The 13,215-nt window shown below is 39.4% G+C and overlaps 1 protein-coding gene and 1 pseudogene across 1 annotated transcript; one reads left to right on the forward strand and one right to left on the reverse strand.

The window, feature by feature from the left end:
• The first annotated feature begins 95 nt into the window (after window positions 1–95).
• LOC132179008 (aspartokinase 2, chloroplastic) lies at window positions 96–4,924 on the forward strand. Its single transcript, XM_059591613.1, has 13 exons — window positions 96–707; window positions 795–877; window positions 1,003–1,043; window positions 1,183–1,337; window positions 1,423–1,572; window positions 1,692–1,787; window positions 1,969–2,085; window positions 2,629–2,748; window positions 2,833–2,925; window positions 3,027–3,143; window positions 4,233–4,349; window positions 4,503–4,565; window positions 4,649–4,924. The coding sequence occupies exons 1-13, from the start codon at window positions 294–296 to the stop codon at window positions 4,802–4,804; spliced, it is 1,722 nt and encodes a 573-aa protein (XP_059447596.1). The 5' UTR covers window positions 96–293; the 3' UTR covers window positions 4,805–4,924.
• An 837-nt stretch (window positions 4,925–5,761) lies between these two features.
• LOC132177212 (auxin response factor 18-like) lies at window positions 5,762–11,590 on the reverse strand (annotated as a pseudogene).
• Window positions 11,591–13,215: the final 1,625 nt, after the last annotated feature.

A 13,215-nucleotide genomic window follows, 5' to 3' on the forward strand; every position in this document is an offset into this window, starting at 1 on the left:
AAAAAGATTGGGTCGGTCAACTCCAATTCTGGCGGTAACTGATTGAAAATATATCATCGAAGGGGTCTAAGCGACGACCACGGACCGCGGTCAACTATTTTACCGAATAATGAAACGTCTCTCCGCCGCATCGCAGGCTCTCTCTCTCTCTCTCATTTCTTTGATCATAATCGAGACAAAAATCTATAACATGTTCGCTCTTGACATTGTGCGCGTTTGTACTCTCTGAATCGGTGAAACCCTAGACTGCGAAATTCGTTGATGCAATCAGTAAAATTCCTCACCCTGCAACAATGGCGGCTTCGTTGCACGTACACGGTGTCAAAATTCCATTTCATGGAGCTATAAGGAGCTCCAAATTGTGTCCACAACACATGCCTATCTCATTGAAGCGGCTCAGATTCTCAGATTCCGTGGCCTCGCAGTCAAGATTGCTATGTGAGGCAATTGAAGATTCTTCAAGGAGTGATAGGAGGAGAGCGATGATAAAAGGAGGAGTAGAGGCTGTGCTCAGAGAGGAGGAGATAGAGGAGCGATTCTCCGATGGAACTGCGGAGGCTTTCACGTGCGTAATGAAGTTCGGAGGATCGTCGGTGGCATCGGCGAAGAGGATGAGAGAGATCGCCGTTCTTATTCTCAGTTTCCCTGAGGAACGGCCTGCCGTTGTTCTCTCTGCTATGGGAAAAACCACTAACAAACTTTTACAGGTATTTCACACACACGCACACACAAAATATTTTATTTTGTTATATTGAGAGGGATAATAATTATGGAATTGAATGGTTGTGATGAAGGCTGGAGAGAAGGCTGTCAGTTGTGGCGTCAATAAGGCATCGGAAATCGAAGAGTTGAGCTTTGTGAAAGAGCTGCATCTTAGGTTTCTTTCGTTTTTTTTCTTTTTCTTTTGTTTAAAAGAGCTGCATCCTAGATGTTATAAGAGATTGAAATGATGCTCTATAGCTATTTCTGCGTGATAAGCAAGTGTGGTGTTTGATTATTCAGGACGGTAGATGAACTTGGAGTTGATCGCTCTGTTATCTCTGGTTAGGACTCGTAATTTAAGTGCATGAAATGTCTTTCTTGTTGTTTATGAAATTCAATTAGTCTTTGTCAGTGTCCCCAATATTTTGATCCTAATGGGGAAATCGGATTTTTTGGGGGTTGTGTGGAGACATTTGATAGCTCACTTGGAAGAACTGGAGCAACTTCTGAAAGGAATAGCTGTGATGAAAGAGTTAACTCTCCGCACGAGAGACTATTTGGTTTCATTTGGAGAGTGCATGTCCACGAGAATCTTTGTGGCTTATTTGAATAAAATTGGTATTAAAGCACACCAAGTACGTAATATTCTTCTTCAATTGTGCATTATTAGTTTGACAACCCATTAATTTCAGCAGTAGCAAACTACGTTACGTTTTGTAGTATGATGCGTTTGATATTGGCTTCATAACCACGGACGATTTCACAAATGCGGACATCTTGGAAGCAACTTACCCAGCTGTTGCCAAGAGATTACATGGTGATTGGATCAATGATCCTGCAATTCCCGTTGTTACTGGCTTCCTTGGAAAGGTCCTAGTGAACTGCTGCTGCATTAATTTTCCTGCTGAGGAGTAAATATTGTTTTAGTTTTACTTAAATCAGCGTATAGGTGGTTTTGTGAGCATGATATACGTCTTCCCTTATTGTAGGGCTGGAAATCTTGTGCGATTACCACCTTGGGTCGGGGTGGTAGTGATCTGACTGCTACAACCATTGGCAAAGCCTTAGGCTTGCGGGAAATTCAGGTCAGAATAAGAACCTTAGTGTATGTACTGCAAGAACTCATAGGCACACGTGTGGATTCATGCATGTATTCATACTATCTGTCTGGATCTAAATAGCATTTTTAGTTGGGAGCTTTATGAACATCTTCTTTTGATAGATATTAACAAACTTATATACCAGCGTAATTAACAATTTCAACAGGTCTGGAAAGATGTTGATGGTGTCTTGACCTGCGACCCTAGTATTTATCCACGTGCAGAACCTGTACCTTATTTGTCATTCGATGAGGCAGCAGAGCTTGCATACTTTGGTGCTCAGGTTATATTTATATTGCTTCTTGCTGTTTAGATATTGTTTGTGATTAAAGCTGGACTGGACCAGTGGGTTAAAGCGTCACAGCTTTTAGAGAATATCTGTTATGCATATCATGCAGAAGTTGGGTATGTAAGAGAGAGAGAGAGAGATCCTTGCTTATTCACTTTGATGTTCATGTATAGGACATATCAATCCTTTACACATATGTGCATATGTGAGGGGCCTTCTAGAGCATTAATTTGTTATGGATACAGATATATATAGTTTTTACATGTAAATATAGCATTCTTTCATGATCATCTTTTTTCCAACTCCTGGTTTGGATCCTAAAATACCAGATGCGACTAAGTTCTCTGCAGGCAGTTTTAGGGTTCAGTTTGTTCAGTGGACAAACTTGGTAGTTAGTAATATCTGTGTTTTACTTTTATTTGCACTTATATATAGATTTGTGATGAAACTATATTATTGAGACTCGGCTATTTTTTTTTTTTTTTGGGTGAAAACAAGGGCACATGGGAAATATTCATATTCACACCCTGTATGCAGGTCCTACACCCACAATCAATGCGACCAGCCCGAGAGGGAAATATCCCTGTTAGGGTCAAGAATTCATACAACCCTAAAGCTCCTGGTACCCTCATCACTAAAACAAGAGATATGAGGAAGGTTTGTAGCAGCTGAAACTTTGCCGTCCAAGCTTTGGAGGAATCCAACAGTACTGACCATTTTCTTCACCTAAATGAATTACAGGCTGTGCTGACCAGCATAGTTTTGAAGCAGAATGTTACCATGTTGGATATAGTTAGTACCTGCATGCTTGGTCAATTTGGCTTCCTCGCAAAGGTGAGAAATTGTTTCTTGATTTGATTTTGTTCCGTCACTTGTTGCATTCACGGCTGATGCTAGTTGTAAATGCTATTTGCTTGGTGTTTTCCTCCAAGTAGGTGTTCTCAATCTTTGAAGATTTGGGCATATCCGTGGATGTTGTTGCTACTAGTGAAGTTAGTATATCTTTGACATTAGATCCATCCAAACTTTGGAGCAGAGAACTGATTCAGCAGGCAAGTGCATGATCGTATATTCTTCTATTGTTATTTATTTTCTCAGTTTGCATCTTACTTTGCAGTTTACGTAACATTCTGCACTAATTTACCTGTCAATCCTGTTGGAGGTGCAGGGGCGGACCTAGGTAGTAGCTCCTCCCCGCCTCCCCCAAAAAAAAAAAGAAACAAAGTCTTATAATTTTGCCTCCCCCATCAAAATTTTTGATTCCGCCCTGGCCAAGCACACCCTCCTGGTGAATTTGTGGCTGTGTGAATATGTAATGGTGAGATGTGTTGCAGTGCTCAGTACGATAGAGTTCAGAAAAAAGCCACCCGGTTGAGTATCTAATTAATATTATCTTATTTGGACAGCTTCTTTTGATGATATTTTGTAGTTATTGGTGTCTTTTTATACTCAAATTCAATAGTGGACTCTAAATTAACTATCAACGTTGATAATGATAATTGGGTGCCACTGCACCAGCTTCATGGAGCCAAGGTTTTACATTTTTTTTTTTTTTTTAATTTTTGTTTCAGTGATGTATCTTCAAAATATCCCTCTTCTTTTGTTCATTTTCATGCAAAGCTCATTCTTGAATTGCAACATAGAACTGTGGTCTAACCATTTCTTGGCTTACTCTATTAGAAATGGGTCTTGGGCCTAACTCAACCCAAAAGCTAGCTCAAGAGTTGAAGTTTTTCCTCACCCTTATAAATGGCCAATCTCCTTAATACTCAGGCAATGTGGAACTTCCAACACGCCCCCTCACGTGTGGCGGGAGGACATCCAAGCCCAACACGTGCTACAATGGGTGACGGTAGGCCACAACCAATTAATTGGGCTAGGCTCTGATACCATGTTAGAAATGGGTCTTGGGCCTAACTCAACCCAAAAGTTAGCTCAAGAGTTGAGGTTTCCCCTCACCCTTATAAATGACCAATCTCCTTAATACCCAGGCAATGTGGGACTTCCAACATACTCAATGAACGCAATTACCTGCCCTATTGAAACTTTATTTGAGTGTCTCTCTCTTGGTCTAAATTGAGTCCTATTGGATTGTCTGCTTTAGTACCAAATCCAGTTACACTGATGTCTTATCTGTTCAGGAACTTGACCATGTAGTGGAAGAGCTTGAGAAAATTGCAGTCGTGAATCTACTGCAGCACAGATCAATCATCTCTCTTATTGGCAACGTTCAGCGTTCCTCGTTGATACTGGAGAAGGTGTTGTATTTCCTTGCGTAATGTAATAGAGATTATCCCGAGTCATGTTCCTTTTGTATGTTTGGAGTCTTGGGGGCTTTTAGATTGGGTCATTTGCATAACAGATTCTCTTTTTTACCTTTTACATCACATAATTGGCTTCATTTATGGCAGGTATTTCGTGTTCTTCGAACCAATGGAGTTAATGTCCAGATGATCTCACAGGGTGCATCCAAGGTCTCTTAATCATAATTCTCATGAATACTGATGTACTTTCGTTTAGTTTTCTAACATTTTTTTTTTTTTGGTTTATCAACCAGGTAAATATTTCATTAATAGTAAATGACAGAGAAGCTGTACAATGCGTGAAGGCCCTTCACTACTCCTTTTTTGAGAGTGGTGATCTATCTGAACTAGTACTAGATGGTGAATTTGGAAATGGCTCAGCTATGTCTCGCCGAGTAGAAAGTCATTGAGTATTTCTCCTAGTATATTCTTGTTTCCAATGATTCTTTGTTTTCTCAAACATCTCTATTGGCCATTGCCATCTATTAAACCACGCCTTTGAATTTCAAGGCAAATGTTTGGTTTTGTTATGTATTGTATTACATCCTCTTATAAACTGGCATGGTGACTATGTCACGTTAACCACACAACTTTAATCTTCTCTTTCACATTAGCCTTTAATTTCCCTAGTTTCATCCTCACCCCTAAGAGCACTAGCAGAGACTACCCATAGCCCATTCTTTTCCTTATGTTTAGGAAAAATCTAAAAAAAAAAACCACAAAAAGATATCCATATTAAAAGCCCTAAATATAACCAACATCAAATGATATCTACAGTGTTTTTCAATGCATTGAAAACTACTGTAGATGCCCATGTATTATTAAATTATAAAAAACTAATTTTCTCTCATTTCTTTCGTATGTCCCAAGACTCTCAACAATTCTCTCTCCTCTCTCATTGGTTGCAGTGATAAAAAATAATAATAATATTTAATTCATATAGAGAAAATAAAAAAATCTATTGTGAAATATTTTTTTATGGAAAATCAAAAAGTAATTTTATTCCCTAAATTGAGGAAAAATGATTGGGAAGCTGCCATGTGGTACTGTAAAGCCGTGGAAAAAGAAAAATCATAAGCCTCTCAAATTGATGGCACTTGTCCTCATCAATCCCCCCGACCTCATTATTTTCTTTTTCTTTTTTCTCCCCTCCCCTCACCGCTGAATAATAAGAAACTGCATTGAGAAGACTATCCCAGAAACAATTTTCCAATCGTAGCAATTCCCTGAAGACAAAATGTTACCAGCATTTACCCCCGTGAAGTTAATAATATAAAGGTCATAAAACTAATGTGATGTGAGGAAGCGAAGTCAATATCAAAGCAGATGGAACAAGCAAGGAAGCGACGTCTTAAATCAAAGCAGGCAGAAGAGAATTAGGGGATAATGCTTGCAAAAAGATCACCACAAGGATCTCTAAACTACATTTTAGCTCTTGCCTACGCTTGAACGTGAAGAGGTATACAAGCAATTATCTGTACATAGATTCAGAATGTGAAAAGCTTCCTGAAGCTTCTTAGCACAGACACTTCACTTTTCCTTCTCTCACCCCACAACAACCCAGAAAATGAAAGACCAAAGACTATGTACTATTTGGAATTAAACCAAATATCCATGCAGTAAACAGGCGATAAAGCCACCGCCAAAGAAAAGGGCTTCAAAAGTTGCTGATAGTGCGAACACATCCCACTTTCCATGCAGTAAACAGGTGATAAAGCCATCGCCAAAGATAAGGGCTTCAAAAGTTGCCTGATAGTGCCAGCACATCCCACTTTCCAGCTTCATAACCTGAAAAAACACAACCTGACTTCTGAATTGAGAACGTACAGAGAAAAATGAGATTCCCCCTCCCCACCCCCCAAAAAAAAAAAAACATCAGAAATATTATGGGCTTATTAAAATAGTTTCGGAGTTTAGAGCTGAACCAAACTTCCATTGTGCGAGTAACTTTGAAAAGAACAGCCATCTATAAGGTGTGAGTCGTGTGACTGAAAAAAATCTGAGTGACTCTAAGCTTATTCACAACAATGAAAAAGGCAATAACAAACCTGTATTGGGACCTACTCCTGAAGGTGTGTCAATCATTCAACTAATTTTGAACCCCTCTCTTTGTCTTCAATGGATGAGCTTTCATTTACTTTTGGATTCAAGGGTCGTGGGCGCATCTTCTGTACCTCCTCGCGAGTGTAGACAAAGATCTCACGGACCATGCTACAGAATTCTCTGCTTCATCCAGAAACAGAAACGTGATTGGAACTAAAGCAAAATTATAGAAGCTCAATTTTTTTTTCACATTTATGATGATATGCTAAGTAGAAAAACAATTTCACAATTGAGGGACAGAAAGGAAGAGGAGGGAATAGAAAAACCAAGAAAAGGCAGAAGTCCAAGTTCTTACTGCCAAGGATCATCTCCAACAAGCATCATATCACCCTCATTATCAGTAAAGGTCACCAGCCACTTCCTGTTGGGAGCAATTAATTCTCCATTAAATTCAAAAATGTGATCCAACTCTGCTATCAATTCATTGTAGCCCTCAAACTTGGTAAGGTCCACAGACCGCCCAACAGCAAACCCCTGCTTATGGACCTGTTTCATTAGAGATATAAAATGATCAAATTCTAGATGGAAACACAAGTGAAATTTTGCATTCACTTGTCCAAAAAGAGAAACACCATCTAAATTAAGCTTGCAAATTAAATGGATAAGAGAAAACCTTAATGCAAGTTCTTGTTGAACTGCTCTGGAGCCTGCCCTGAACATTTCTAGAAGGCTGCTCTAAAGCTTGAAAAGGCTTCCCCCATTCATCATCTCTAATTGCTATTTCTGCAGATTTTGGACACTCCACTTGCTGAGACGGTAGGTCAGACACCAAAGCTTGCGGCTGGCCTGGGGAAAGAACAATTTGCCTTTGTGGCCTATGCATAATATTTGCATGTACCGAGGTTGTTTCTGTTGCCACATGATTACCACTGAGGGATATACCAAAGAGTTTGCAACTGCCATCTCTTTTAGATTTCACAACTTCTTCTTTTCGCAAGAATAGAGGCTGTGAATTCAGAAAAGTTGGATAAGGAGAATCCTCAATATTTGTTGGTGGCAGCAGAGGTAACAACCTGTTTCCTGGATACTGCTCAACTGCTACTGCAGCAAGTTCCATGCTGCGCTCCAACATGTTATGCGAGGGATACATCATCAACTGCGAACTTGCAAGGGAATTGGATCTTTGATCCTGATCTAAAACATTCTTCTTCAATTGATCAGTATTGTCAGGATTTTGATCAATAAAGGGCCAACTGAACCGGTAGGATTCATGCAGGGTCAAAGAACCTGAAATTGGATTCATATACTTCAATTTCAAGAATCAGTTAAGGAAGATTCATATGGTCCCACTCTTTCACCCAAAATAGTTTCAGTTTGATTCTTACCTTGTGATTGAATCAAAGAAGTGGGGTTTTGGGCAGTGTCTGAGTCATTATTCTCAGCAAAGAAACCTCCCATGGCCGACATTGTTTGACCTTGCGCAGCCCTTAATAAACCTTTTTCTGGCAACGGGTCTATAGTAGCTTTGGACAAACCTGGTCATATAAATGATGGGGCTTTATATTAGTGCCTAAACAAACTACAAGCACACTATAAGATGATAAAAGGAGATTTGAAGCATGTCAGCAAGTTGTTCTATACCTTCCCTTGCAGGAACAAAGGAGTCAGTAGATGATGATGCCATGCTCACACGAGGCCTCTTTGGTCGGCACACTGGACGGGGATCCAGAGTAGGAGTCAAAGCAAGTTCTATATTCCAAGGGGAAACTCTCTCTGGACGATGAACAGGAGAAGTTTCATCCCATCGAACCTGCAAAAGAACACCAGGTTTTGCAGTAAGAGATTACGTAATTGTACAGCTTATGCACCATAATATGGTACCTTCAGGCATCTCCATTTTGATCCAGGCCACCTTATAGGATCAGCATCCTCAGTTCCAACCACAGTGCCTGAGAACCTAGACCACAAAGACAGGGATGTCAGGAGAGTTGTCAGCAAATTTGTCTTTTCAAGTTTTCCTCCTCCTTTGTTGTTGAAGTTCAAAAAAAAAAAAAAAAGAATAGCATGCTTCAAGATTTTTCATACCTTTGTTCTGGAGCTTCTTCACCTTCAAATCTCATTTTGAACCTCATCCCTATAGAGCAGTTGTTCTTGACGGAGTCCACATATTTATCAAAGGGAACAATAAACTCAGATTATTTACAAGAATGCCATCAATTGAAAAACTAGAAATGCCAAGATTGAAAGAAAATTGCAATATTATTACACCATACACAGACTCAATTTGCATGACATTTCTGTGATCATGAATATGTATAAAGCTTCATATTTTAGAAATTTTACACGGGCATGATATTCTAAAAATGGATACCCCGATGGTGCATACATTTTAGATGATATCAAAATATCAGAATTCCCAGAAAACCATATACTGTTACATAATACAGACAGACAATTAGTTTACATGTAATGTCTAATTTTGACAAAAGATTTCTGCAATCAACAATATTTTCATCGTCTACTTCAGCAGCTCTGAAGGTGGCAGTAAAGCTCTAGACACATGAACTCCGGTTATCAGGGTTGAATATGATTCTTCTTCTTTTTTTTCCTTTCCCTAATATTTAGAAAACATTTGTCAGTTTTAATGGTAAAATGTATATTACTCATAAGGGGGAAAAAAGAAAAAAAAAAAAAAAAATGCAACACCATTCTGTAACACTTTTGAAATCATAATTTATATACCCAACAACCAAATGATAAAGTGCGTGGATATCTAATCTATCCTAAAAAATCTGGACAAACAAAGACCTTACTAACTTATTACCATGTCATTAATTCAATTTCAATACATTTCTTTGAGTGATAAAAGAAATGAATCCACTCCACAAAAATGTAAATAAAGAAAAATTACATACCTTGGTTTGTAGTAGACAGTGAACATTGTACCCGTTTTAACAGCATGCCATGCTGTTGCCAGAACACCAATATGCATACTGTGACTAGATATGACAGAAGATGGAACATTATTTGGATGCCTCATAGCTCTTCTTACCCCTACACAAAGCTCCCCAGTTTCACCTCTGAGAGCAAAATTATATAAAAACTGATCAGACATGAATGACTAATGATTAAAATAACTAATTGGCAAGGCCACATCCCCTATGGTTACAACATTGTGCAACCGGTAGTCATTAGTGAACCAAAGAATTTGTTTAACTGGGATTTAGAATCATGGAAACTGATTTTTATATATATATATATATAATCAAAGAAATATCATTAAAAAAGTGTAAGGTGCCCTTAAGCATATGGGAAGTATACAAAAAGGCCACCAAAACAGAAAAAAAAAAAAAAACAAACAAACAAACAAACAAACAAACAAAGAAGACTCCAACACCAGAGTCATGGAAACTGGTTTGAAATGAAGATGACAGTAAACCTGAGGAAAATAAAAGCATCCCCAGCAACAAGCTTTTTCGAGCTGACAAAAAGACTCCAACCACTTTGAAGGAGATGCCTCCTTGGTTGACCTGGCATTTAACATTCACGTTTCACCATTTCATAAGTACAGTGCATGACAAAATTTATCAACTATCAAAGCTTACAACAATGGGAACTTTATTAGCAATGTCATTAAACAAGAAATGGACCAGGGAATTCGATAAATGTGGCCAATAAAACTTAATAATACCTCGAAAAATATGGCGAAAATGCCACTCATGTCCATGCAAATCCTTGGCAACCAACTCCTGAGTTGGAGGTTGCTTGGACATGTCCTGCAAAAGAACCCAACCAGCAATTGCCAACATTCTCAGAACTCAAATGAAAACCAAATAAACCAAGCAATAGGATATAAAGACACGGGACGAAAGTCCAACTAACCAGTGGAGGTAGGCAATCATCGGCGTGGCGTCTCAACACTGAGAAACCACCATGAGTGCTCGTATCCGAGGCTGTAAGGGTCTTACAAAAGGAATGCACACGAGGCCTAGGAGGGGAAGGAGACTGAGCCTCCTTCTCCACTGAATTCTCTCCTTTCTGTTCAAAACACATTCACATCATTATTACCATTATTTACGATTTTTAGTTCACTTTCAAAGTTCCAGAAACATTCACTTTCAGAATTACATACACTGAGTTCAGGAACCAAAGTAAGTTGAGCATACACTTCATCGGTGTCCGGTTCAGCCTTCCTCAATTGAATTTTAAAATTCCAATCGAATAACAAGAACAAAAAGAAAAAATAGTAAATGAGATTATGTGTGGAAACAGCAAACCAAAATCAAATATGCTTCTGAAGAACTTGCAAGTGACCGCAAGCTCTTACCTTTAACTGAACATTGAGCACGCGGCAGAGGATTTTCTCAGGAAGATCATACGCCGGCACCTGCTGCTCAACCACTTGATTTGTCGACGCCTCAACCTATCCATACGTACATACACACAAACATGTATATAAGGATTAAACGAAACGCATTGCAGCTCAAAATTGAGAATCAGAGATGAGCAAAAGAGATTGCACAAAAACTGAAGAAATTTGTGGAGTACCTGCTCGATGTGACCCTGGGGAAAGTAGAAAACGAGGTTCCCTTGGCGAGGCACGGTGACCAGAGGTCCCGCACATGCATACCACAGCGCCTTGTACAGCGCATCCTCCTCAGAATCTACACCATCGACCACCACAAAAAACACTGATTTAACTCTCCAGATTGCTTTACAGTCATAAACACCGGAATTCAACGAAACATAGAATTCAAAACCCTCGGAATTAGAAAGATTAAACTTTACCGGCCGACGGAAAACTCGAAGACGCCATTTCTCAAAGAATTCTCAACGCAGGCCTCTCCTCCTCTGCAACCGATCGATGATCATCACCATCCAAACGCTCTAAAACACCTTGGTAGATAACGATAATAATTAAGTGTTCTAACTCTAGGTTAGGAGCAAACTAAGAGGCTTAGGTGTCGCTCTGCGAAAATATCAGTTCCTCGATTGAAGAACCGCTTTTTGGAGGTCTATTTGGGCTCTCATCATCTCCATCCTTTTTCTCTGACTCCTCTGCGACGGTCTCTGCGGTATTACTACTCGCTGCCATTACTATTCGTACAGTGTCCGAGCACCACACCTTTATTACGCCCTTTTCGTTTTCTAGAGCGAGTGTCACTGACTCTCTCTCTCTTTTTTATTTACTTTTTTTATTTTTTTTATTTCAAGCCTGAAACGGAATTATTGTCGAGCCGTGGGCAACCGGTACTGTACCTTCTCTGTTCTCTGACCGCTTTGTCCTCTAGTTTAGCAGCAAATGGAGATGTTAAACGTGAAGGGTTCACGGCCGTTCTTGACGCCATTATGGGGTATCGAGGTTCAATTGGCTAGCATGAGACGACGTTTGTCTCAAGCCAAACGGAAAGTTGTTTCCGATTTCGGGAATAAGATTTGTCTTGTTATTAACAGGCAGGATTAGAGACAGGAACAGTGGTTTAATTAAAGAGGGAGATTATAAAGTCACCTGGTTGGTAGATCACCCGCCAATAAAATATTGCCTTTGCGTAGAAAATAAGTAACCTACGGTTGTTGCTTTGAATTTTTCGCTGTTCTTCTGTGAGGTGATCAGATCAGCGCTCATCTTCGTTAAGATAACACAGCTCCCTTGAGTGCCACAGTGGGAAACAGACGTGTCCGGAGGTTAATATCCTTTTTTTAGTAATTCTATATTTACCTTTTATATCACTTTAAAAATAAATAATTTTTAAAATTATAATTTTATCAAAATTTAATAATAATGAGTGCCCCTATTATGCAATTCATCTGCAAACAACGCCTTTGCAGCATCCAATAGTTGAATGACACATCACTTTACTACACAAATACACAATAAAACTAAAACACCTAATAAATTTTTCTTCTTTTTAATAATCAAATGGGTTCCGATTTCTTTTATTCTTCTTCTATTTGAAACACTATTCTCTTCTCTTTTTTTTCCATGTTCGTCGATTTTTTCATGTACATAATGGATTATGGCGCACACAATAGGTTGCGATGCCGTGGGTCTGGCGAACGCCCAGCAACGTTCTGGGTTGGCATTCCGGGCAGCATTGTGTGCAACTGGCAGCGTTCTGGGCAGGATGCTGCCCGATTTGGGCGGGTGTTCTAGGTGGCAGTGTTCCAAACCCACGCCGGGATGCTGGCCTGCAATGTTCTGGGTGTTTTGGGTTGGGTGGCAACAGCGTTCTAGGTTGGGCGGCAAACCCAAAGGAATTTTCCTTAAAATTTTGTCGCTCCTTAACTTCATACATTCTTCAAATTTCAACAAACCCAAAGGAATTTCCTTAAAATTTTGAATAACAACAACACTGAGTAAACAAAAATTCATTCGTTTAATCCAAAAATGACTATCACTACAAAGGTAAAAAATGACCCACTAAATTTAATCTCTGAGTATCAAATAGAGGCAAGTCCAAGCAATGGAAAAAACAGAGCTTGGGCAGTAGAACAAAAAATTGCATTCAACAAAATTGAAAAAACGCAGCTTAGGCAATGGAACAAAAAATTGCAACAAACTCACATTGCTGGAAGGAACAAACCAACAAAAAAAATCTACCGAATACGATTGAGCATTGGGCAAGGGTGACAGTAATTGAGTGAGGCTTTGAGCAGGGGCGGCAAAGGCTTGTGCGTTGGGCTTGGGCAGGGGCGTGTCTTTAGTTTGTCAAGTGTTTTTATTCCGGTGTTGGAGGTCCTATTTTACTAATTGTATCTAGCTTAGGTGTACATCTTC

Source organism: Corylus avellana, chromosome ca4, assembly GCF_901000735.1.
Source record: "Corylus avellana chromosome ca4, CavTom2PMs-1.0".
Taxonomy (NCBI): domain Eukaryota; kingdom Viridiplantae; phylum Streptophyta; class Magnoliopsida; order Fagales; family Betulaceae; genus Corylus; species Corylus avellana.